This window comes from Rousettus aegyptiacus, unplaced genomic scaffold (assembly GCF_014176215.1).
Source record: "Rousettus aegyptiacus isolate mRouAeg1 unplaced genomic scaffold, mRouAeg1.p scaffold_m13_p_16, whole genome shotgun sequence".
Taxonomy (NCBI): domain Eukaryota; kingdom Metazoa; phylum Chordata; class Mammalia; order Chiroptera; family Pteropodidae; genus Rousettus; species Rousettus aegyptiacus.
Window position 1 is genome coordinate 52739198 of NW_023416291.1, and position 25345 is coordinate 52764542.

The window sequence follows — 25345 nt, forward strand, 5'->3', positions numbered from 1 at the left end:
GGGAAGTGAACCTGAATTGGAGTTACCGAGGTAGCTGGCAAGAAAACTGAGACCCCCCCCCACGCCACACGCTGCAGCGCCCTGGGACCCCACCCGCCGCAGGGGGTCCTGGCCACGTGCTGGGTCTTCAAAATACCAAGTTATTGCACTTTCAAAAAATACAACACCTCTGTGGCTAAGCCCGCCCCGGCCCGCCCGCCCCGCCCCCGCCCGCACCCCGCTGCCCCCCGCCCCGCCCCGACCCACCCCATGGCTTCTTGGCTGACACACTCGCTGCCCAGCGGCGCGCCCCAGGGCCTCCGGGCGAGAGGCGCGTTCGCAAAGAGAAGAAACGCAAAGGAAAGACGAACGTCCACGCTGCGGCTGCCACCAGGGCGCCCGTGGGTCCTCCCTGCCACCCGCCAGCCCGGGCCCCTCCGCGGGGCGTCCGAGGGCGCAGTGTCCTGGTCCCGCCCGCCCCACTTCGGCCGGGAAGCAGCTGTGTGGGTGGCTTGCCTTGTTTTTGAAAGTTTGCTTTTTTTTTTTGTTTCAATTTTTTTTTTTTTTTTTTTTTTGTCATTTTACTTTTTTTTTTAATCCTCCAATAGGAGAGTCCAGAGGTACAGGTGCCAGGAGCCAGGGGAAGGGGTGGAAAAACCATATGAACAATAAAAAGAAAAAAAAAACCACCGCCCTGCACCGCGGCCGCTGCGCCCTCTGCGTGAGCACCGGGAAGTCGGGGCCGCCGGCCGGCGGTCAGCGGTCAGCAGGCGGACACCAGGCCCTTCTGGAAGGGGCAGCGGCGCTTGGGCCGGGGGGCATCCTCGTCCTCGTCCTCCTCGTCCTCGTCCTCCTCCTCTTCCGAGGACGAGGAGCTGTCCAGCGTGAGGTCCACCACGTCGGCACCTGGCTTCCCACTGTCCGCGCCGCCCGCCACGCCGCCCCCGCCGCCGGAGCCCCCGAGCACACCGCCGCCGCCGCCGCCGCCGTTGACGCTGGGGGTGGGCGCGAGGCCACTGGCGTCTGCGGTGCCTGAGGGCGACAGGAGCAGGCGCTCAGGGCAGCTGCTGGCCCAGAAAGGGGAGGCCGAGGCGGCGGGGCCCTGGGGCGTCACGTCCGCCCCGTGGTGCACGGGCCCTGAGGCCAAGGTGTCTGGCACAGGGCGCTGCACACGGCAGGCGCCCGACAACCACGGCCGGGTCCAGAGCAGAGTCCGCAGCCTCTGCGCGGGGACAGAGGCCACGCTCTGGGGCGTGGACTCCATCAGGTGGCTGCGAAAAACACCACTGGAAACTCCACATGCCAGGACACGGTCCGACTCAGAAACGACCGGGCCCTGGAGCGGAGGCTGGGGCGGAGCACGGGGCCGCGGGGCCGGGACTCACCGAGCACGAGGATGGGGCACTGGGGGCTGCAGCTGCGCTCCTTCTCCGCGCCGATCGGGCACCACGAGCCGTCCACCAGGTACTCGATCTCGTCCGCGTCCTCGCACTCGCTCAGGATCTTGGAGAGCAGCCTGGGGGCGGGGGCAGGCCGGGCGCTGATTCCCAGGCCTGCTGAGCCGGACCCCGGGAGACCACTCAGCACAGCACCAGCCGGAGCCTGGTGACCTGAGGGCCTGGAGGAAGGGGGCCCCCCAGGCTCCGCTGTGTGGGGCACACGTGTGGCTGTGTGGGGCACGGTGACAGCCCTCCTTCCGATGCTCCAGCGCGTGGGACATGGGGCTGGAGGAGGGCTCTTCTCACCTTGCCCCTGACCAAGCGCCCCCCACCCTCCACCCCCTTCTTACAGGTGAGGAGACGGGGCGCCTCACTCCCATGGCCGTGGCACCCTCAAGCACACCCACGGCGACCAGGCTCATGTGGCGCGCTCCGGCCCTGGGCACCATCCTGAGCGGGGCTGCTGGTCAGGCCCACTTCACAGATGGGGAACCGGGGGCCCAGGGAGGGGGCGGCGAGCTACCTGAGGCCAAAAGTTCCAGTCCTACCCCTTGCCGTTTCCTGGCTGCGGGCCTGATTCCCCACACGCAAAAGGCCGAGGTGGGCGCGGCACCCACCACGCCCAGCAGCCGCGGAGGCCCGAGGAACAGCCGGTGGCCAGGGCAGACCTGCAGCGTCCGCCACGGCTCCCAGTATTTGTTCAGGGACCACCGGGGTCACAGGCACACAAGAGGGAGGCCGTCTTGCCCCAAGGGACCCTCTGGGGCCAGATGCGCCCCTCCACCGCCGTGCTCAGCCCCACCGCCCCAGGGAACGCAGCTCTGCCCGCAGGTGCCCTCTACCCGCACGCTCCTGCGCCCCCTGCGCCCCCTCCCGCGCCCGCAGCAGTGTCTCAGTCTGGCTCAGTTCCCCTCGTCCCCCATGCTCCGGGAGGAGGACCCTGAGAGCAGGGCCTGTGACAGAGTCCTCCTGGGGATCCCTGCATAACCCAGCTCAGAAACAGGAAGGGACAAGGTGGCAGAACCCTGAGAAATGCACGTGTAAACCGAGGACGCTTCCTCCAGCAAGCCTCCCTGCTCTGCCCAGGCCCCACGGGTTTGCTGGGCCCGCGCTCTGTATGGGACAGAGCGCCCAGCCCAGCCCCATCCGTCCCTGGAGCTGTCAGAGCTGCCACCACCGGAGCCTGAGTGACCCACTCCAGGCCTGCGGGGGCGGCGGGGTGCACAGCTGCCGGGCTGGGACAGAGCTGCCATTCAGCCCAGGCCTCGCGCCGGCCCCAGGGGCCTCCTCACTCCACCCTGAGGCTGGGCAGCGCATGGGGCTGCGGCTCAGCCTCTCCAGGGGACCCGGGCTCAGAGCTAGCGGGACCTGAGTCCTGGCCCAGCTCCTGTGAGTTAGGGGTCCCAGGGCTGGTAGGCGTCCCCTGTGAGCCTGTTTCCTCATCTGTGAGGCGGAAGATCGAGGCCCACCTCCACAGATAGTTGAAGGGCGGGCTCGGCGAGCTGAGCACAGTGACAGACGAGCGCTTGCAGGCGGGAACAAATCGGTGCCCAGCCCTGTGGGTCGGGGGGTCGTTCCCGTCCCCACCACAAGCACACGCCCCAAACTGTGAGTCTCGGCCTTCGCAGGCTGCCGCCTCTCCCTGCCCCCACCGGCTCTGGGGACGGGGCGGGTGTGGCTGGCGCCTGGCGAGAGCTGCTTGGTCAGGTGCTGGGCTCGGTTTCGGAAACCTAAGACCTGAGCAAAGTTTCCTTTCCGGGGAGAACGGCCTTTTCCCCCCTGTCCCCCTGGTTGGGGAGGGCCTGCTGGTTGGGCCCAGGGACAGCCAGGCTGTACACAGGTGCCGCCCAGGCGGGGGACAAGTGGGACGTGAACGGAACCCGGGGAGACGTGGCTTTTCCACCTTCTCGCAGGGAGGGTGTGACCACGGCCGTGCCACACGAGACAGGGAGCGAGCGCTCGAGTCGTGCAGGGGCCTGGAAGCCGGAGGTCCTCCGGTCCCGTCACGTGCGGGGTCCCGCCAAGAACACGGGGTCACAGCGGACCTGCTGGGTCCAGGGCCCCCCTTCTGAACGCTCAGCTACACTGCTGCCCACATGGCAAAGGCACTGTGCGTCCTGCAGGGACATCTGTCCCTCCGACCCGCACTTGCAGAGCCACCACAGGGGCCTCGAGGCTGCGCGGCCGGACGCCCGGCCCGGCAGGCAGGGCGGCTCCCCGCACCCTGGCGCCTCACCCGTCGATGATGAGCTGGTCGTAGGGGGCTGGCTTGTCGCACACGGGGCACATCCAGGTGGGCTTCTTCTCGTTCATCTGGAGGTAGAAGACGGCATCGAAGCACTGCAGGTGGGCGCAGGTCTCTGCCCGGCAGGGCACCGAGAGCCGCATCTTCACCAGCTGCGGGGCAGAGCACGTGAGCAGGTCCGGCCCGGCGCTGCCCGCCCCGGGCGCCCCCGCAGGTGCGGGCGGGGCCCCCGCAACTCACCGGGCAGATGAGCGACACCCGCACGCCGGTGGTGGCGATCTCGCTGTCGGGGTCCAGGCGCAGCTTCTCCTTGACTGTGGGGCGGGGCGGCTGCTGTCAGCGGGGCCGGGACGCGGGGCCTTCTGCAGCCCCACGTGTGCGAGGGGCCCCCGGCCCGCCCTGCGCGGGGGTTTACGACCCGCGGGACTTTTCTGGGAAGGTCCGGGCCACACACAGCCAACAGGGCTCCTGGCTGTGCCTGTTAATTCTGACGCACACCAGCCCGCAGGCCCGGCGGGCCCCGCCGGGTGACAGTCCCCACGAGGAGCTCCCGATGCCCCCGCCCCTGTCCAGAAGTGCACGCCCCAGACCCTGTGAGGGCGGCAGCAAGCCGGAGGGCGCGCCCCACCCCACCACTCGACCTCGACTCCTACGACAAAGGAGGAGACGGCTGGCTCCGCCACGAAAGGAACCGGCTCGCAGCACGGCGGCCCTTCCCGACTGTGAGCCTGACGCTGGCAAAAAGACTGGAAGGAAACGCACCCAGCCCGGCCCTGGGCGCCTGCGGGGGGCGCTCGGGTTCCCCACTCCCCTCTTCCCACGGGTTCTGCTTTCAAAGACAGGGAGACTGGTGGACATGACGAACCGCAGAGGCGAAGCATTCACACGCCACCCGCAGACGGCTCAGGACAAACCGACCCTGGGCCCGGCACAGTGGACGCCACCTTGCTTGGAGCCAGAACTGCCCACCATGACCCCGTGTCCCCTCTCCCAGAGGCCTCGCCTCCTCCCACGCTGGTCTGGGGCTGAGGGTGTGCATGCAGGTCTGTCCCCACATCAGGCTGGAGTTCCACCCCATGGTCCCCCTCTCTGGCTAACAAGAGCTGACCGTGGACCCAGAGGCCGTGGCCCATCGAGGAGACCCCGGGCAGCTGAGAATGGGCGGCGGGCGCCGAAGCACAGCCTGGCTCCTCCCGACAGCAGACGGCGCCGCAGGCGGGGTTTGGTGAGGCAGAGGCAGGACTTCCCGCCTGCTACGTGACACCTCGGGCAGTGACGTGCCCGGCCCAGGGCTGGCTGTGGAAAGGAAGCCGGGGGCTTCCTGCCGTGAGGACACCTGACCGCAGCCAGCAGAGGCCCAGGCTGTCACGTACGACCCCTCACGGCCTCCTCACAGCCTGCAGTGCTACAGGGCCCCTGGCCGGGCACTGAGGGCTCAAGCTAGGCCTCCACATGCCCCACCCCGACCCCGTGGGCTGCGGGTGCCCATGCCAAGCCCCGCCCCTGGCCAACAAGCACCCTGGTCAAGCTGGCCATTGTCTCCACAGGGAGACGGGCAGGTTGGGGGAGTTGAAGAATGGGCCCTTTGAAGAAAGAGGGAGGTGGCAGGGAGGGGTGCACAGACCCCGGCCCTGGGGTCAGAGCCCTAACTCTGCCACTCTGCACCTCGGTGTCCCCACTGGCCAGACAGGATCAGACGTCACCCCGGAGGGCCTCGCAGCGACCTGCCCGAGGCCACACGGCTGCCCAGCAGAGTACGAGCGGTGGCCCGGGCAGCCCCGCTGCAGGGTCATGGGGAGGGGGGGACTGGTCCTGTCCACCGGTGTCGCTGGTACGTTCCCCGTAGTGCTCCGTGCCCCCCCCGCCCCCATCTCTGACTGTCGTGAGTACAGAGAAAGAAAAAACTGGCCTCACCGTTTCTGGTCAGACCTTCGCCATCGCCGTGAACTCGCGTGGATCCGTCCCCTGCTCCCGCCTGTGCCCCCGGGCCCACCCACCTGTTCCCTGCAGGAGGGCCAGAGCCTCCGCCTGGAACACGGAACACGCGCCACCGGGGCGTCCACTCCCCCCCGCGGAGCGGCCCCCGCAGGGCTCCAAACAAGCCGCGGGGCTCGGCGCCCCCGGGCCCCACCTGCTCGGACCGTGAGCACACCTCAGTCTCCTCGCCTTGCACCCCCTCCCCTGCGGCATCCTCTAAAGACCTCCCCGAGCTCCCAGACTCCCCGTGGGTGCCCCCAGATGACACGCTCCTCACACACCGCAAAGGGAAGCTTGGCAGTGACGGAGCCGGAACTGCCCCGGCGCCTCGGGGAGGGCCGCGCGGTGCTCACCCAGCGCCTTGCACAGCTCCGGGTGCTTGACCCCGATGGTTTTCAACCTCTGCAGCAACTCCGAGGACGTCAGCTGCCGCACCAAGTACAAGGCCACCGAGTAACTCTGGGAGCAGAGGGGGAAGGGGCGTCAGGCCGGGCGAGCGGGTGAAGGGGATGTTGGGGCGGGAAGGGGTGGGCAACAGGGCAGGGCCCGCCCCACTCACCTTGCCATAGTTCCCCCAGGTGACGGTGATGCGGTTGGTGGCCGAGGACAGGTACATGAGGTGGGTGAGGTTGATGGGGCGGCAAGGCCTCTTGGGCTCCACGCCGGGCTTGTTCGAGGGGTAGTAGCCCTGGGAGGAGACGCAGCTCAGCGCTGCAGGGGGTCTGTGTCCCTGCCCCTCCCTCCACGCTGCCCTCCCCCCGCCCCCCACGAAGCAGAGCCAGGGCTGCCCAGGGACCCCACTTACTGGGACCGAGCAGTAGCTGTGGTTGACCTTCACAGCGATGTTGGGTGGGTACTGGTCCTCCTGAGGGCTGCTGGTGTCTGAGTAGCAGATTCTGCAATGACAGTGGGAACCTTGGGGTGCAGGGAGTGGAGGGGCCCTGGGAGAGGCGAGGAGGACACACCAGGGCCGCGTCTGGCCTGATGAGTGGACATCGAAGCTGGGCTGTCCATGCAGGTGCCAGGGCCCCGTGTCCCGCCTGGGTGGGGCTGGGTGCTGGTGGGTCCGTGGCCGAGAGCCGACACAGAGAGAAGGGACGAGCACGTCCCCCTCGAGCAGACAGCCCGAGGGGCTGTCAGGAGGGCGAGAACCTGGCTGTGCACACTCAGGGTGGGATGTGGCAGAGCTGTAGCCAACCGGGGCGGGAAGAGGTGGTCAAGGGTCCCCGTCAAGGGCACGCCGGGGCTTACCTTAGGACGACCTGCACGGCCTTGACCCCTGGCTGCAGTTCTCTGTGAGCCGAGGGACGCACAGGGAGGAGAGAAACGGCGTCAGCGAGCTGGGAGCGCGCCCTGCGCACCCCGCCCTTCAGCCAGGGTGACCGCTGCCCTCTCCTGGGCCAGCCAGGTGGCCTAGCTCGCTGCCTCCCTTGGCAACTAAAGGCCCGTGGGTGCCGCCTAGAATGTTCTCTTCTGCCATTTACTCGCTTGTGACTTGAGCCAACGACCTCGCCTCTGTGGACAATGGGGTCTGTGGTGGACGCTAAGGGGGTTGGTAAGTGAGGGCCTGGCACGTGCTGAGCGCCCAACGAGCGGCTGCTCGACGGTAATCTCCGTCCCAGCTGAAGACGGAGAGCTTCAGAGAACAGAGTCGGGGACCTGGGGATAGCCCAGTGTCCTCACCTGGGGGACTCGGCTCCAGGGGACACTGGCCACGTCTGGGGACATCTGTGATTGTCACCACTGGAGGTGCTCTGGCATTGAGGGAACAGGGGCCAGGAGGGGCCCCAGGGAACGATGCAGACCTGCCGTTGGTGGTGGTGAGGGGAAGTCCCTGGTAAATGGGGACTATGGCCCGCCTCGCGGGGCTGCAGATTAGAAGCGGTGCGTGTGCTGACTGTGTGCACGGCCCCACGCGCGTGGGGTGGGAACACCGCTGCCAAGAGCAGGGTCTGCGCTGGATCTAGCCGAAGGCTCCGGGGCGCCCGGACCACGCCCGCCCACGCCCGCCCACAGCGCACCTGGAGTTCCGGATCAGCTCCACCTGTCTGGGTGTCAAGGCGAAGATGCACGGGCTCTCTTGAAGCTTTTCGTTATTCTGTGGAACTGAAGACAAACATGGGGTCAGGGTCACGTCTGGTGCCTGGCGAAGGCACAGACCACAATCACGGTCATTTCTACTGCCTAGCCCTCTTCAGGCTGGGAAACAGGAAGTGGGAAGCTGAGTCCCATCTGGGTGGGGCCACCAGGGATGAGGGCGGGAGGGGGGACTTTCCTCTTCCTGGGGCCGCACCGCAGACTACGGTTCGAGGAACGCCCACCACTCATGCCCCCATTCCCCCTGCTGAGGGGCCACTCTCGGAGTGGTGGCCTTCTCATCCCCGTAGGGGTCAGGCACTTATGCAGGAAGACTGGGCACTGCTCAGCTACGGGAGAGGAACTGGGCGGGGTGGAAAGGGGGTAGCACGGACAGGCCGAGCGCCTCCAGGTCAGTCTGGTCCCCAGGTCTGCACGACACCAGCAACAACTGTCCCCACCTCACAAGGCTGTCCTGGGGCATCCGGTGAGCAAGTGCCCATCGGAGCAGACACTCTCACACGGACAGGACGATGGACGCCCACGGTCATGTGTTACTCAGAATGGTTTCTATCAGCAAAAGACAGCTAACCGCCCAAATGCCCACCGAGGTGGTCTGGCTAAGACGCGCTGCGCATAACTTTGGCCGCCGTGCAAGGGACCACCACGCGACTGAAAGCAGGTGACAGAATCAGGAAGCTCTCTGCATTCTGCTGAGGGCCAGCCCCCAAAGACGTCTGGTTAAGCAGCAGGTGCAGAAGTGTGTTCACCATGCTGCTCCTTGCGCAACCAGGTGGAGGGAGGGGGCCTGTGCAGGTGCACTTCTGCTTATCTGTGCAAGGGACACCTCTGGGGAAGGGGTGTGAGAACCGGCCGAGCCTGCAGCCTCCAAGCGGCCGGGGGTGAGAAGGCGCTCGCCTTCCGTGCACTGCAGCCCCTCACGGCGGTGGGCGGACCGCTCCCCTAACGGGCCAGAGTGGAGACACTTTAGGCTTTTTTGAGCCACGTGGCCTCTGTCTCGATGTCCCTGCTCTTCCTCGGACACGGAAGTTACGGGGGACGTAAGCACATGCGTGGGTGTGGCGGTGGGCCGGTGGGACCTGGTTCAGGAGACGGGCTGTCAGCGGTGTGGGTCCCCACCTCGGCTGGCCAACCCCTGCCTTAGAAGCTTCTGAATTCCGAACCAGGTAACCTACTTAAAGTGCAAATGATATTCAAATTTAAAACCAGTTCCGGCTCGGAAGCCAGATGGCCTGGGTTTGTATCCCAGCTCTGTGGGAGGCCGTGCACCCCCATCCCCGCCTGAGAACGGGCGCCCTCTGTGCACAGAGGACCAGCCCCTTGGGGTGCGAGGCCGGGTCCGTGGCTGGTGCTCAGTGAGGTGGCTGCTGTAATTGTCAATGCAGGGTTGTTTGTTGACGCCCCGGCTGGTCCCTGAGGGCCACCTAATTGGGGATGGGGGTGCTCACAGGCCAGCCAGACACGCCCACGCCTGCCCAAAGAGCCTGGGGGGCAATTTTTATGGAGGTGGGGGGCCTCAGAGGTCTGAGCTGGGCTGCCAAGATCGGGTGGGACGTCAAGGATACCAGCACCCCACCCCAGTGTCCCCTGGGAATTAGGGGAGGGGACCACAGCAGGTGGCTTGGGAGCCACCAACTGGCCAGGGAGCTCTGCCAGCAGGCACAGTGCGAGAGAGGCAGGCGAGCTGGTCGCGGCAGGGCCAGCATCCGGGCCCTTCCTCAGGCGGGCGCCCACTTCTGGGTGAGGCTGCTGCACAGCGGGGCTGCACCCAAGGCCGGTTTTCCACGCGCCACTGGCCCGGGGTGGCTGGCTGATCTCGCAGGTGGCCAGGCTGGTGGGGGCGGGGCTGCCACGTCAGCTGGGACAGGCACACCCCACACCACTGGGAGTTGGAGGTCCCCCAAGCCTGGGCCTTCGCCAGCTCTAGCTTCAGCTGCTTGGGACCAAGACACGGGCCCCGCCACAGACTCCTTCGGCCAGTCCAGTCGGCACAGGTGTGCTCCCTCCCCCACCACCGATGCCCCCGATCGGGCCCCTTGCCAGTGTCCACGCTCCCAGGGCTCGCCACCTGCTGAGAACAGGCTCGGGGCGGGGGTGGGGGGAGGGCGACGTCACTCAGTCCCCACCCCTGTGGCCTCGACTCCACAGCAGCCCCGCTGGCCTTCTCCTCGTGCTCCCTACCTGCCGAGCACGTCCTGCCTCGGGGCCTTTGCACGTGCCGTCCCCGTCCCAGAACATCCCCCCAGACGGTCTCCGCCGCCCTGGTGTCTCGCACGTTTGCACAGACGCCGACAGAACGAAGGCCGTCTCCGAGCGCCTTTATTGAGAACCGCGCTCGCCCCGCCCCCCGCGGTGCTGGTGCTCCCCACCACCGCCCCTTCTCCATCTTTCTCCGAAACCTTTCCTTCCCAAGAATCAATGCAGTGTCCCAGGGCCTCTGGGTCATTATGGACACTGGCCAGCAGCACCGCTGCAAGCTGGGTGCCTGTGGATGCACGCCTCCCCTCCCCACACCCCGCGACACCCGCGGGGCTCTGAGCCCCCCACAGACTAAAGGCAGGGAAGCCGCTGCTCTGGGGTCTTCCAGGGAGCAGGAACTCTGGGAACCGGCCCCCAGGCCAGATCTGAGCCACTAAATAACCAAGAGGGCCCAGGCGTCCATCTCCACGCAGGGCCACCCACGGCCTCTCACGCAGCCGCCAGCAAAGACGTGTTCGAGGAGCTGAGCAGATGCTCGCGACATCCCGGAGGGGCGGGGTGCGGCCGCGTCTCACGAGGACTGTGCTGCAAGAAACGGCGGCGAGAACAAGCCCAGCCTGCCCGTGGGGCTGCTCCGGCGGGCATGGCCGCAGCTGGCTTCTCTGTTCTCACCTTGCATTTTCCACGACGAACGCAGAATTTTATAAAAGTTTAAATCGAAAAAAAGGAGATGTGAAAAAGTGCATGGGATGGAACTGGTCCCTTCCCACTGGCCTGACGCCCACGCCGGCAGCCCGCCCCAGGTCGCTGTGACGGCCTAGGCGCCCAGGGCATGGGACGGGCCTGGCTGCGCACTGCAGCTGGTGGCCGGACACCTGCCTCCAAAGGACTTGAGAAAACAGGGCCCAGAAAAGCTCACGGGCTGCCAGCTACCCCAACGCCCGCAGGACGGCGGTCAGCCCCGCTCCCCTCGGCCCCCGCCCCTCTGATGCCACAGGCCCCGGTGGCCTCTGGTGGGACCACGTCCCCCTTCCCTCCTCTTTACCCAGGTTACTGCTACTCACCCCCAGCGTCTGGACGGCAACGACGCCTCCTCCAGGAAGCAAGCTGTCCCGACTGCCATCTCCCCACGAACACAGTGAGGGGCTCCGAGTGCAGCCCCCCTGAACACCCGCGCTCCCTGACGAGAGCACTCCTCACTCGGCACCATCGAATCACCTCCTGTGCAGCTTTCGGCGACACGCACCAGGCCGGGGACCCCACTACCTTGCTTATCGCCTAGGCAACGCCGGCCAAAGGGCTCGGGGCGGGATGAAGGACACTCGTGTGTCCTGAGAGACGTGGCGGTGAGGCCAGCGGACTCGAGCACGCAGGGGCTTACCACCTCCAGGGGACACGGGCAGGGCTGGGCGGGCACCCGGAGCCATCAGGACACGGGTGGCAGCGGGGGCGGGCTGGGCGGCCCCTCACCACAGGATGCGGGGGGCCTCCGGGAACAGCACTGGCCAGGCCAACGTACTTCCTCCCTTCCGCCAGCAAGTCTCATGATGGCCGCTCCTCTCCCCAACCCTGACGGGGGGTCTGGGTCTCCCCAGTTGGACTCTGAGGCCGCAGGATGCCCGGTGGGCCCCACGCTGAAGTGGCCTGACGCGAGACCATGTGGCTGGCCCCCCTGAGCTCTGGTGCAGTCTGGAAGCAAGCCCCCCCTGCCCTGGGCATGCTTGGCGGCCAGCCCCTGTCCCGGCCGGGAAGGGGAAGACGGCCGGGCTCCTGTGGAGAGGAGGCCTGGGGTCCAGCACCTTGGCATGGGTGAGAACAGGTGTTTCCCACAGGGGCGCAGGCGCTGAGCGTGCAGGGAGAGGTCAGAATCCGGAAGACGGCTGAGCACGAGGCCCCGAGCCCCTTCCTCAGGACGCTGTGTGACCTTGGGCCAGTCTCCCGAACTTTCTGGGCACCAGCGCCACCCCTGCCGGAGCAGATCATCTGCCTCTTAAGGCCCCTCGGGCCCCTGGTCCGTGGCTCTATTCTTCCCTTCCGTCCCTTCCCCCACCCGAACATTCCACTCCGTGTGATTTATGTCTCCTGTCCTCCTGGCGGGCTCCATCCCGGAGTGGCCGGCGGCTCTTCTGGGGGAACAGACCAGAGTGTCCAGGCCTCACGGTGGTCGGCGGGTCACAGCAAGGGGGAAGAGGAAGCTGGCTGAGCCACAGCCTCCACGGTGGCGTTCAGGAGAGGTTAGTGTGGCGGAATTCACAGAACTGACATGGGAAGGCAGCCGGGGTGCGAGCCGGGCAGCCAGAGCTGCTGGCCCTGGAACGGAGGGCACCGCACTGCTTGGGGACCAGGGCCTGTGCTTGGCGATGCCTCTCCCTAGAACCCGGGTGGCCCCCAAGGTCCCTGAGAGAATGCGAGTCTCAGAGAAGGGTACGCCCTGGCACAGAGGCGGGCAAGCGGGCAGTGGGAGAGGCAGGGCGGGGTTGGCCTCTTTGTGCTGAGCCGCCAGCAGAGTAATTCCTGGTGTAGACAGGGGAGCACACTCTCCCGGAGATCAGGTGACCGGGGTCCCCGGGGGCTCAGGGCAAAGCGATGCATTGTGGGGCGGGAGCGAATGTATGCTCACCGTGCAGGAAGGAAGCCCATGGTCCGGGTAGGGGAAGGGAGGCCGCCTGCCAGCCCCGAGTTCAAAGTCACCTCCAGCCCTGTCCCCCACCCAGCGCCAAGCCTGCCCTGCTGCTTCCCAGTGAAAACCCAGCCTCCCTGTAACAAAGATCATTTTGAAGCCTGAAACATCAGCTTGACCTTCAGAACCAGCCAGTCAGCCAGTCCTGAGGCCCCCGGAGCCCCCTGGAGAACCAGGCAGTGAGAGGGGGATGGGTGCCAGCATCCGGAGAGGTGGGGGAGCAGAACCAGGAGAAGTCATCCTGGAGCGGCCAGGAAGGGGCCTGGAGTCTCCAGTAGTGCCACGTCAACCCCACGACAGGTGTGGCTGGGGTGAGCTGCTCTCTGTCTGGGGGCTGGCACGGGACACCTCCCGTGCGAGGAAAGGCAGTGGAGGGCCTCAGGCTCCAGGGCCAGGACACCGGCAACAGCCCCCGGGACCACGGCCCCTCCAGCCCAACTTCACAAAGCACAAGGGCTATAGGTAGGAGGAGAGAGCTGCTCCCTCTCCCCTGTCCCCCAGCTTAGGGCAGGACAGAGGGGGCTGGCTGGCACGGGGCTGAAGCTGAAGCCTGCATGCGGAGGGGCCCCCGGCCAAGCGAGGCGGGATGCTGGGTCAGCAGGACGGGAGGGGGTGAGCAACGCAGTCAGGGGCATGCCGGGCGGGGGCGTGGGGGGACTGTGACCTCTGCCGCAGCACGCAGGGACCAACTCACGACCAGGGCTAAGCCGGCGTGCAGCAGGGGCTGGGCGAAGATGTGGGGGTGAGCCAGAAATGCGGGTGAAGAGGTGCAAGGGGCGACAGGACCCACAATGGAGGCCCTGGCTGGAGGCTCCTGGGAAGGGACCCTCCATAGGGCAGGGTGGGGGGCTCTGCCTGCTCTCTACTGTGTCGGGGGGACAGGGAGAGTACGAGGGGGGACAGGAGGAGCCTGGGAGGACTGGGGGGTTTGGGAGGATCCCACTCAGTAGGTGCTCACATTTGCCCTGCGCGAGTGAGTGAGTGAATGAATGTGAATGGCTGGGGGAAGGGAGCTGGAAGGGACAGGGAGAAGACAGCAGGAAGGGTCTTCGAAAGCTCGGGGACAACCTGAGTGTTAACAAGAAGGCCATGGCATTCCACCTGGAGCAGCGGAGGCCCAGGAAGCCGGGGCCGCTCAGCCTCCCTCAGCCTGAGCTTGGGCAGCATGAGGCTGACACCGGGCTGATACCCAGCCCCGGGCCTGTCATCACGGCTGCCAAGGAGGGGCCAGTTATGACGCAGGCCCGTGGCACAACAGGCGCTCGATCAACACGCGGGACTGAGAAATGAGTAGAGAGAGGAGCCCTGGAGCCTGGAATCACCTTCTCCAGCCCCGTCCCTGCCCCACCTCTTAGCCACGCCTAGCCATGCCCTGACCAGTGGCCTGCGTGGGTCAGCCTGCGAAGGTCACTCTCGAAGGCTACCTACTAGCAAACAAGCCTTTCAGAGGGAAAAAGAGGAAAGGTCCTTTTGCTCCAAGTGAGAGCATGGAAGCCATCCTCCCAGGTGGCTCCTGGTGCCCCTCAACCCCTGATCCCCGGTGGTCCAGCCTGGTGTAGCCCCTGCCACACTGCACTTGAATGGTCTGTGTGACCGACAGAATGTGGTCGAAGCAAAGGTGCCACGTCCAAGCTTGGGTTATGGAAAGGACACAGGCTTCTAGCTGGGTTGTGTATTGCTCAGCAGTCCAGGGGAAGTGAGCCACAATGCCAACCCGTGAGGACTCGAGCAGACTGTGGAGCCCGCGTGCTGTGAACTGGGTTTCCAGCCGACCCCCACGACCACGAGAGTGAGCAGCCCCTCCCGCCCCAGTCGAGCCTTCCGATGAGGCCATCCCGTCCGAAACCTTGATGATGACCTTACAAGGGGCCCTGAGTCGGAACCACCCAGCTACCCCATTCCAGAGTTCTGACCCTTGGAAACTGAGACCCCTGGTTCTTTCAAAGCTGCTGAGATTTGGGGTGACTTACTACACAGCACTAAGTCACTGATCTAAAGACCCGGAGGGGGCCCCTGCAGTTCCCGGAAGGGACAGGCCCTCCGCCGCCCCTGGGCCCCTGCCGCTCCCCGGAAATGCTCCGGGTCAGTGACACAGCTGGCCGAGGGGGCTTCGGGGGGCGGGCACTCACCCAGCTCGGTGGGCTTCAGCAGTTCATCCAGCATGTTGAAGAAGGGCAGCTTCACCAGGCGCACCTCTGGCTTGAGGGTCTTGGCGGGCAGCCGTCCGAGTCCATTTAAGTACTTCCCATAGAGCACGGGGTAGTCAATGTTGGGGCCTGTGAGCGGAGTCCTGGGCACCGTGCCGGCCCGGTCGTAGGTCGAGTGCATGGTCAGGGGGTCCAAGGGCCGGTGGGGCTGGGGCACGGGCTCCGCGCTCTTTTTGGCGTAGCGCGTCTCGTAGAGCTCCTTGATCTTCTTGAACAGCTCGGGGCTACAGTCAAACTGGACCAGCTGGAGGGCCCGGGTGACGAGTTCGTGTTTAAGTCCACTCTTACTCCGGCCAACAAAACCCAGGAGCATCTGAAGATCGGAGACTCGGAAACTCATCACCATGTTCTGGGAAGAGCAACACAGACGCGCGCTCAGAGGGACGCGCTGCCGGCCGGAGGTGCCGACGGGGCCTCCCTGGAGCGGCCTGGGCCCAGGCCGGGGGATGGCGGCCTGCGACCCCCTCAGCTGCCATCGCTCCTGCCCTGAGGCCCCTCCGCTCTGGCTGGGGGGCGGGGGGGGGGCCCAGGAGGAGGTGGCTTCACCACCGGTCCTGCTGGCTGGGGCCTGGCCCCGCCCCCGCTGCTGGCCCACTGTTCCTGCGAGGCCCCTCCCAGCTCAGCCCTCGTCCCCCACCTCCCCGAGCCTCCCTCAGCATCGCCAACACAGCAGCGCTGACTGCCGCCCCGACTGCCTTCTATTTTCGGTTCGCTTTCCCCGTCGTCGAGCCTGAAAGCACCCCAGGGCAGGAACTGGGAGTCTCGATTCGCCCATACACAGCCTGTACACAGCCTCGGCCACGCCCTGAGCGAGCGCACTGACAGCCTCTCTCTGCCCCTCGGTCTCTTTGCTGGGGGTGGGGATGACAGGATCCGCGGGGAGGACCAGACGAGGTACCTCGTGCACAGCTGACTGAGTGCTCAACCCCCATCGGCGGCGCGGCACGCACGTTGTCCCCTTGGTCTGGAGCAGCAGCCCCCAACCTTTGTGGCGTCAGGGGCTGGTGCTCCTGAGAATCTGATGCTTGACGACCCAAGGTGGAGCTGGGGCGGTGATGCCGGTGCTGGGGAGTGGCTGGCTGCAGACCCGCCGCTCACCTCCTGCTGTGAGGCCTGGTTCCCAACAGGCCATGGACCCGGACCGGTCTGTGGCCCGGGGGCTGGGACCCCTGATCTAGAGGACAGTAGCCACAACTTAATGCTAACCACCTACCAGGAACTGAGATGGCACTATGATTGTAAACTTAATTCGAATCCTTAAAACGCCCCTGCCAGGCTGGCGTGAGCTCCACGTTACAGCCAATGTTTAGACCCACACCCAAATCTGACGCCAGGGGTGGCTCTTCTTTACCAGGGGTCCCCAACCCCCAGGCCGCAGACCAGTACCAGTCCGTGGCCTGTCAGGAACCGGGCCGCACAGCAGGAGGTGAGCGGCGGGCCAGCGAGCGAAGCTCCGTCCGCGTCCGCAGCCGCTCCCAGCGCCGGCATCGGCATCGCCGCCTCAGCCCGCCTCAGGTCCTCAGGCCTTAGATTCTCCTGGGAGCCCCGGTGCCTGGTGCCACGAAGGCTGGGGGCCGCTGCTCTTGACCACACCACCCCCAGCATCTGCCTGGAGCTGAGCACTGCCGAGGCCACCAAGATGTCTGCTGATCGTTCAGGCGGGCTCTCTCCACCTGGCGTGGTGGACATGGGCACTGGATTCTCCGTGGGGCCATCTGGAGCACTGTGGGGTGCTGAGCAGCATCCCTGGCTCCCACCCACTTGATGCCAGGAGCACCCCTAAATTCCAGCTGTGACTATCACAAACATCCCCCAGACATACCCCAAAGTCCCCTGGGGGCAGGATCAGCCCCGATTAAGCACCGTGAGTCTGAGAGGCAAGCTCTGGGAAGCCGGCAGCTGGAGCGGCTATTAACTGAGCTGTGGCGAAGTGATGAATGAGGCCTGGCAGGGCCCCTCCACCCAAATCAAGCCAACGCAAGAGCGCGCTGATCCCCATATTTTCTTTGCGGCTGCCTGGAGGTGGCCCGCCCTCTGTGAGACCCTGGAACCCTGAGGGGAGCAAGGGCTCCCCAACATGCTTCATGAGCAAAATGTCCTTAGGGATGAGCCAGCAGGGTTTCAGGGCCACCCACACTGAGCCCTGAAGCTGGCCTGTGACGAGTGAAACGTGGTGGGGAAAGACACTTCCAGGGGCACGGGAAACGACAGTGCCAGTGACGAGAGCGGATACAGAAAGCTGGCGCACGCGGGCCAGGACAGCTCCCAGAGAAACCAATAAATCGCTCAAACTCAACTTGAGAAAGTCTGACGGTCGAAGGAGGGTGGGAATCCTGCCAAGGTTGACACAGCGGCCTCAACGCCAGGAGGCTCTGGGCTTCCCCATTTCCTGGCTGTTGAAGGGTGAACTGTGGGGTCTAACAGTGGCCCAGTGACTCGGGAGCCCTGCGTTCAAATCCAGACTCCGTCCTGGGTGCCCAGATGACCCTGGGTCCACTGTCAGTCCTCTCTATGCTTTTGGCTCCTCAACTGTCAGAGCAAGATGGGCACTCCAAGACCCCTTCCAGCTGGACGCCAGGCCCCTGCTGCTGGCACAGGTGGCTGCCCTGCCCTGCCTGCAAAATCTCAAGGGGGAGCCTTTTCCTGCACTACAATGCCAAATGCCCACCGTGTACCAAGCACCACGGGGGCATTTCATGGTCCTGAATGCCACAAGGACCCGTGCCCATTATGCAGGTGAGAGAAATGAGGCTCCGAAAGGGACGTGGCTGGCCCAGTGCCTCCCTGTGTTTCCATAGCAGGGGGGCATTTGGACCTGGGTCCATCCGGCTCCAAAGGGCATTTCCTTTCACTCACAACCAGCTGCCTGGGCGCCTTGGGGACTCTGACTCCCCAGCACCCCCCCCCCCCAGGGACCTAAGCAGTCTGCTGGCCCTCGGAGAGTCTGAAACGCTCTGAAAACAAAGAGGCTTCACCTCCCTCGGCCTGACTTCCTACCTTGAGCACGGAAAAACGGCTCGCAGACAAGATGTTTCTTCTGGAAGAGGCCCAAAGCCTGCGAGGGAGCGGTGCTGTCATGTGGAAGCTGACTCCCCGCCATGCAGCCACAGGCAGGTGGGCTCGGCCTGTCGGAAGTCTGGCCACAACGCGTCTCCTGACATCGTCCCACCCCTACGAGCCCCCTGCCCCTGCCGAGGCCGAGCCCTGAGCGGGCTGGACATCCGGAGCTGCCACACCGGCATCCTGGGGCACACCCCTCAAGCTGCCATATGTTCACGACTCGGATTTCTCAGCAGCTGCCACTACCAAGGAACCTGCCCTTGACACTGGAGGGGGGGAGTCAGGGGGCACGAGCATTCAGGAAGAAACCCCAAGCACTTGGCAGATCACTTCCTGCCAAGGCTTCATCCTGACCCGCCTGCCCCTCTGATCTGTTTATAAACAGCACCGGGCCCCAACGGCTTCCCCGGGCAAAACCCCGGGCTTCTGTGGAACAGCACAGAGAAACAGTCGCCTGGATAGAGCAGCTACGCTGAGCTTAACAACCTCTCTGCAGCACGCGACAAAGTTAAGGTCCCTCTCTAGAAAACTAGAGATTGGTACAAACTACTACGGTATCTCGGAGTTCACCCGCCAGCCCCTCCTCCCCAACCCCTCTCAGGGGCCTCGGGTTGGGTTAAGAGTCTTGATTTTCCAAATTCATCAACAAACCCCCTCATTTTCCCCTCAGACGAGGCCGCTTTGCATCCCTAAAGACAAAATCTCCAGCTATTAATGTGAGAGCCTGGAAAAGCATCTAAAGGAGGGAACATTTCATTTATGCGGAAAGCACTCCACAGTGACAGCAAGAGACTGGACGAGAAAGAGGGCTTCCTGGGATGGAGGCGAGCGGTCTCAAGCCCCTGAGCAGAGGCTCACATTTAGAGAGCTTGAAGAAAGGGTCCACTTGTTTTAATGGGGGGGGGGGCAGCCACCACAGGGTCAAGTAGAGTTCATCAGATCATATTTCAAGGCCCTGGTTGGTATAAAAAAAAGTCAGACCCTACTCCATGGCTGGGGTGGGGGCGGGGACCCAGAGTCGCAGTGATGGCCCCATGAGGTTAAATTTCAGGGCTCCAGGGACTTCAGACTGCCATCCTGGACTTGGAGAGTTCAGACTTCCACACGTCTAGGGCGAGTCTCAATTTCTCCAAACCCTAGAGAAGGGGTGTGTGTGCTGTAGGCACAGGGTCGGGGAGGGCGCTCTGGGGTGAAGGGAGGGTAATACCCGATAACCACAGGACCTAGAGGGCTGCATTCCAGATTCCAGTGGGAAGGGAAGGGGGATGTAAGGAGAGAAAGGAGGCAAAGAAAGAAAACATTTACAGGTCAGGACCTTCTGGAGGGGACACCAGAGGAGGCAGGGGGTTGTGCCTTGGTCTGTGAAGAACCAGCCCAATTCCCTGGGATCCTCGGCCAAAGTAAACTTCTCAGGGAAGGATGGGAGAACCCCAGTATCATCGGGGCAAGGGTACTGAGGCCTGACCTGGGCGGCGGAGCTGGGAGAAGGTGCTTTCCTGGGATGGGGGTGCTCCCCACTTAGTCCCAAGGTTAAAAGAGCCCCACGCTAGGAGAGGGATAGCATCTATGGCCTGTGGAACCTGGACTTCAAACTGGAGTGTGGGGAGAGGCTCCAGGAGCTAACCTACAAAAGAGGCCCATCTTGGAACCAGCTGGGACCCTCCAAGGATCAGCACAGAAACCAGCAAAAGGGTGGTGGTGGGGAGTGCTCAGAAGCCAGAGCTGGGTGCATAAAGAGAACTAAGCTGGGCTCCTGGGGGCTGTGCGGGGAGGGCATCTGATCTGCGCAGACGCACTGGGGGGCATAGGGAAGCAGCCAAGGTTTGGAAATCGGGTCTGACACTGCGAGTGCGGGGTTTAGAGCCCCCAGGAGCGGAGTCCGAACCCTACTGACGACGTCCTGAAGGGAAAAAACTGGAGAAGGGAGTTAGGAAAGCTGTGGACAGAGGAGGGGTCAGGGCTCCATCCAGAGAGGGAGGGCAAGCTCAATTAACACCGCGCCCACTCTGGGGGTGAGAGAGAGGGCGTCCGAAGGGGGCGGGGCTCTGGGACCAAAGCAGGAACCCAACGAGCGCCTCCAACTCCAGGCTGGGGTACAGACCCCAGGAAAACACGCTACTTTTGGAGCCGGTTCAGGACCCTGGCTCATCAGTCCGGACACTGGAAGCTGTGGCAGGAAGGTCAGGGGGACCCTTCTGAGCATGGAGTCGCCAACTCCAGCCTAGCCTGCTGGAGGGGAGGCTGGGACCCAGATGCCAGCCCTCTGTGCCATGGAGCGCAAGGAGGCGAAGTTACTCCCCCGGGCCAAAGAGCACAGACCCCGGCTCGGGCAAGGAGGGAACGAGCAGCCCAGCCCACCCTGCTGTCCGGGGGGAGTGTGCCTCAAGCTAGGGGGCTCGGCCCTGTACACGTATTTAGGGAGATCCGGACCCTAACTGCTCGGGCTGGCGGGGGGGAACCCCGCCTCAAGCCCGGGGGCCGACCCCGGGCGCAGAGACTGAAGTGAGGTCTGGGGACCCCGCCCCCGGCCTCCCTTCCCGCACCCGGAGCCCGGGGGCCGGGGGCGGGCGAGGGGGCCGGGCGGCGAAGCGCAGGCGGGCCGCGCCGTGGGACCCCGGGCGGAGGTCGCAGACCTCGGCCCGCCGCCCGGCCCTCGCCCCCTCGCCCTCCCGCCCGGGCCGGCGCCGCCGCGGCTCACTCACTTTGGCCTCCACCAGCTCCGCCGCCATCTTGGCCACCAGCGTCCCCCGCGCCGGGAGCCCCCAGCCGTCGCGTCACGTGACCGCCCGCCACTCGCGGGCGGGGTCGCCGCCGCGGCCAATTGGCACTCGCGCGCCCTCCTCCCGCCGACGGCGCGCGCTGCTGCTCACTGCGCAGGCGCGCGCGGCCCCCGCCCGGGCCTCGGGCCAATCAGGACGGCCCGGCACCGCCACCCGCCCCGTCCCTCGCAGCGACCACGCCCATCCCTGGGGGTTGTCTGGCTTCTTAAAGGGGTACGAGCCCTGCACAAGTTGGGGCGGGCGCTGGTTCATGTCTGGGCATGGAAAGAGGGAGGTGGGTGGCGACGACAATGCAGCCAGGTTCCGCGGCTTCCTACGGGAGGCGGCCCCCATGTGTGTGCCAGGACGCCCGGCGGGCGGTGTCGGGGAGGAGGTTACCCCAGCGCAGCTGCCGCCAGTGCATGCTCGGAGCCTGGCAGCGCAGTCCAACCTCCGTGTGCGCGGAGCCCCACGCGCTGTACATCCGGGTCTTGGCGCGGCAGCCGGGGCGCGGGCTCTGCACCCACCGGCTGGTCCTGGCAGTGAAATGCGGGACCCCGTCCCCAATTCCTGGGAGCTCCAGCATCCCTCACGCCTGCGGTCAACATCCCCAGGAACCCGCACTAACCGGAACCTCCCGCTGTTCAAGATCTGTCGTTGTCCCCCCTCCCCGCCCCCCGTGCTCACGGGCGGCGGAGCTCAAACTTTCCACCCGTTTCCAGGTGATTAGTTTTTCTTTTTCAAGTGAGAAGCAGCTGAGAACATTTTAAAGACGCCAGTGTGAAAAATGGCTGGGTTGATTGCCTTTTGGTAAAAGGATATTAATTAACCTTTAACCCCCCAATAACACTTCCCAAGGAAATAATGATAATGGTAATAATAAGCTCATACTAAACGTCAAGCCCCGTTTTAAGCACTTAACGTGTTATTTCACCCTTGTGCCAGACAAACTCATGAAATAGGTACTATTATCGGTTCCAATTTACAGATGAGAAAACTGAGGTTTTGAGTCATTGAGTTGCCAAAGACACCTCGGAGAACAAGTGCCTAAAAAGAGAAGCACCTGAATATGTAGACCCAGGGAAGACCTGAAGTTATGATTCAATTCCGAAGGCCATCTGCTGGCAGAATTCCTCCTCGACGAGAGAGGTCAGTCTTTTTTTGTTCTATTGAAGTCTTCAACTGATTGGATGAGGCCCACCCCCACCTGTGGGACGGCAATGTGTTTTAACAGTCTACCACTTTAAATATCAATCTCATGCAAAAACACCTTCACGGAAACATCCAGTATAATGTTTGACTAACTATCTGGTACCATGCCCAGCCAGGTGGACACATAAAATTAACCAGCACATGGGGTTAGATAGGATTTGTGTGACTCAGGCAAGTGATGATGGGGCGTTGTGGACCTGGCTGAGGGATGGAGGGCAGAGGGGAAGGAAAGAAATAGAGTCAAACGGCTTGTTTTAAGTGTGCAATCATGTAAAGTTTCTATATCACCACAGTCTAATTTTAAAGAATTTCTATCACCTCCGAAAGAAACCCTGTCCCTCCTCCCCGAGCCCCTGGCAGCCACAGATCCATTCTCTCTATGGATTTTCCAGTTCTGCACGTTTCATATAAGTAGAATCCCGCAACATGTGTTCTACCTCCTGAAACGCTAACGTGAGAAATCTATACCTCTGGCCCTTGGCCTCCCCCGAGCTCCAGACTAGGCGTCCAGCTCAGGTCTGCACATGGGAGCTCACGGTGTCTCACACACGCCATGTTGACGCTGGCATTTCCACTGTCTCCACCTAACCCGCTCCTTTTGCCTCCTCAGCCGACGGAAATGCCACACTTTCAATTCATTGGGCCAAAAGCTTGACGTCAACTTGGACTCCTCTCACTTTTCACGTTCAACATGCCAGACCGAACTGTCTACCCCACCATCCAAATCTATCCTAAATCTATCCCCTTCTCACCCCCTTCATGAGTGCCACCCGAGTCCAGCCAGCCCCATCATCTCCACGCAGTCCCCTCTGCTCTAGCCCCCAAAGGTTGTCCTCCTAGAAGCAGCCACCAGAGGGCGCCTGGGAGCCCATGAGTCAAGTCCCGCCCCTCTTCTGCCGACAGCCTTCTGGGGGCTGAAGTCCAATTCCTTCCCAAGCCCGCAGGGTCCTGCAAGACCCGCGCCGTACACGCGCACCACTCTATTACCACAGGGGCCTTCTTCCCGTGCCTCTAACGCTCCAGGTAGGGTCCTACCCGGCGTCGTCCCGCCCACCTGGAATGCCCTTCCCCAGACACTCACGTTGCTCCCTCCCGAACCAACCTTTGCTCTGATATCTCCTTAGGCATATATAACATTCACTACCATGTGACCCCAAGACTCTCACCCCATAATCCTAGTTCACATCCCTTCACGGCTCTTCTCACCATCTGACGTACCTTTTATTTTACTCATTTACCGATTATCTGCTTTACTAGGATGGAAATGCTTGTTCTGGTGTCCCCAGAACCTTAGCCAACGTCTGGGAGAAAGGAGGTTCTCACCAAGTATGTGTTGGGTGAGTGAGTACCACCCACACTCTAAATTTAGAGTATATTCTTAAAAAAAAAAAAATCTCATGCAGGCACCTCAGACATTCGGGGCAGGATCACTCTTGGGGGGGCATTCTGGGCACCATGAGGTGCTGAGCACCATTCCTGGTCTTCATCCACTCCATGCCAGGAGCCCCCCCAGTTGTGACAACCACAGATGTGCCTCAGTCATGGCTCAGTGTCCCCTGGGGGCAGAATCGCTCCCAGGTGCAATCCAGTGATCCGGTGACGTCAGGCGGGGCTTTTTTTTTTCCCATTGGGGTCTCCACTCACATGCTCCCCTATGCACAGGGGAAAGTGCGATTCAATGTTTATGTTTAAAAAATTAAACCTAGTGAATCTGAAGATCTAATTGGCTTTATTAAACAACTCGTGAACTGGGCAGCATCCCGTCTAGCAAGTAGAGGGGCGCTTCGAGGGGGATGTACAAAGTAGAAGGTTTTTATAGGAAGAAGGATGGAGCTAGGAATATCAACATAAAAAAAAGAAAGGATAATTTTGGGGCTGGGTCACCTTTGGGGAAGAGAAGAAGCGTTTTTACCATGAAGATTGCCTTTTCTTTTTATGGAGGATGGAAAGGGCCCATGTAACAGATTGCCTTACTGGTGCTTGAAAATTACCAGAAAATTCCAGATCTATAAAGTTTACATTTCTGGAAGAGGTTGAAACTCAGATCAACTATTAAATCTAGGTTTCGTATCATGGGCTTTTATTTTAAAAAAATTTTTTCAAGTATTTTTTTTTAATTAAGTTTGTTGGCATAACTGGTTAATAGGATTACGTAATTTTCAGGTGTACATTATAATTTAACATCTTTATATTCTATTATGTTTACCACCCAAAGTCCAGTTTCCTTCGGCTACCATATATTTGATCCCCTTTACCCACTTCATTCTTCCCCTACCCCCTGTATTGACCCCTTTTGCCCCATCTACCTCCTCGCTCCTCCCCCACCTACTATTGTATCATGGGCTTTTAGCATGAGCGATGCCATTTTGGGTCTGTGGCTTTCTCTTTAACATTTTACATGCAGAATCTGAAGCTCAGAAAGGTTATATAACTTCTCCAAGGTCACAAAGCCAGCGAGGGCAGAACTGGAATTTAAACTCAGATTGTCTGGTTCGGGTCAACCACATCAGAACTTCATCCAGGAAATAGTGGCAAGGCAGAGTTGCTCCCTAATTAAACCATGCCTTTTTTAAAAAAATTGTGGTAAAATATATATAACTTCCCATTCCCCCTCCCCCAGCACTGTCGTCTACTTTCTGTCTCTGAATCTGACTCTTCCAGGAACCTCTTATAAGAAGAATCATATAGTATCTGTCCTTCTGTGACTGGCTTATTTCCCTGAGCATAAAGCCAAGGTTCATCCATGCTGTAGGGTGTCAGAATTCCCTTCCTTTTTAAGGCTGAATAATATTCCGTTATATGTATATACTTCTAAACCGTATCATTTTGAGTCTCTGGTTGCCAGCTCTTATTTGGGTAACCCTGGTCAAATCACTTAACTGTCCTGAACTTCAGTTTGCTCCTGCATAAATAAGCCCATCCAAAGCCCACGGTGTGGGGACAATTAAGTGAATTAATTGATTCAAAGGGTGGTGGCAGCATTTAATAAGCGCTCAATAAGCGTCAAAACGCAGATCCAATTGGCTGCAGTGGCAGCCGCTGGTCAGCAGAGGTCGCAACAGGCGCTTCTGCGCCTTCCTTGCGCCGCATCGGGCGCATGCGCAGCGGAGCCTCCCTGCAGAGGTCACTTTTTTTCTGGGTTCTTCCCCGCCCTTACCTTTCCCTCACCCCCTGCCCCGCCTGTATTTATTACTGCAGACCCTGAACCTGGCTGTGGCCGCTTTTACTCTCTGCTAAAGTCTTGCTCGTCCTTCAGGCTTTTGCTAAATGTGGGCCTGGGGATGGCGAGGGAGAAGTCCCCAGCGAACATCTGGCTACCATCTCTGCAGCTGTGGGGTTTTACCCCTTTCCATGAAGCGTTAATGGGGCGGGAAGACTTAAATCTCCCTATTCCCCTTAAACTTTTCCCCGCTTCTTCAACTTAACACTAAATTAAATTTGCTCAATAAACAATCTATTCACTTGAGAGAAAATTCAACCTCTTCTTAATG

The 25345-nt window shown here is 62.3% G+C and overlaps 1 protein-coding gene across 3 annotated transcripts; it reads right to left on the minus strand.

Annotated features, from left to right (window-relative positions):
* Positions 1 to 514: 514 nt before the first annotated feature.
* On the minus strand, positions 515 to 20672 carry PIAS4 (protein inhibitor of activated STAT 4). 3 transcript variants are annotated; one of them, XM_036234097.1, is made up of 11 exons: positions 20586 to 20672; positions 14746 to 15172; positions 7662 to 7746; positions 6892 to 6933; positions 6446 to 6536; positions 6200 to 6328; positions 5994 to 6099; positions 3904 to 3977; positions 3655 to 3731; positions 1365 to 1495; positions 515 to 1011 (listed from the first exon to the last, which is right to left on the minus strand). In XM_036234097.1, the coding sequence occupies exons 1-11, from the start codon at positions 20610 to 20612 to the stop codon at positions 743 to 745; spliced, it is 1458 nt and encodes a 485-aa protein (XP_036089990.1). In that variant the 5' UTR covers positions 20613 to 20672; the 3' UTR covers positions 515 to 742. The 3 variants fall into 3 exon arrangements, with proteins under 3 accessions (XP_036089990.1, XP_015999793.2, XP_036089989.1); XM_016144307.2 differs by having other exon boundaries at positions 3655 to 3815; XM_036234096.1 differs by lacking the exon at positions 20586 to 20672 and adding an exon at positions 17821 to 17878 and having other exon boundaries at positions 3655 to 3815.
* Positions 20673 to 25345: the final 4673 nt, after the last annotated feature.

Bases quoted from the DNA above. Each gene is read 5' to 3' on its own strand.
- PIAS4 (XM_016144307.2), bottom strand. From the start codon at position 20,612: ATGGCGGCGGAGCTGGTGGAGGCCAAA. The intron at 3,978-5,993 runs GTGAGCACCGCG...CCCGCCCCACAG, and splicing joins GGAGCTGTGCAAGGCGCTGG to TCAAGGAGAAGCTGCGCCTG. The intron at 1,496-3,654 runs GTGAGGCGCCAG...CCCCGCCCCCAG, and splicing joins GACCAGCTCATCATCGACGG to GCTGCTCTCCAAGATCCTGA.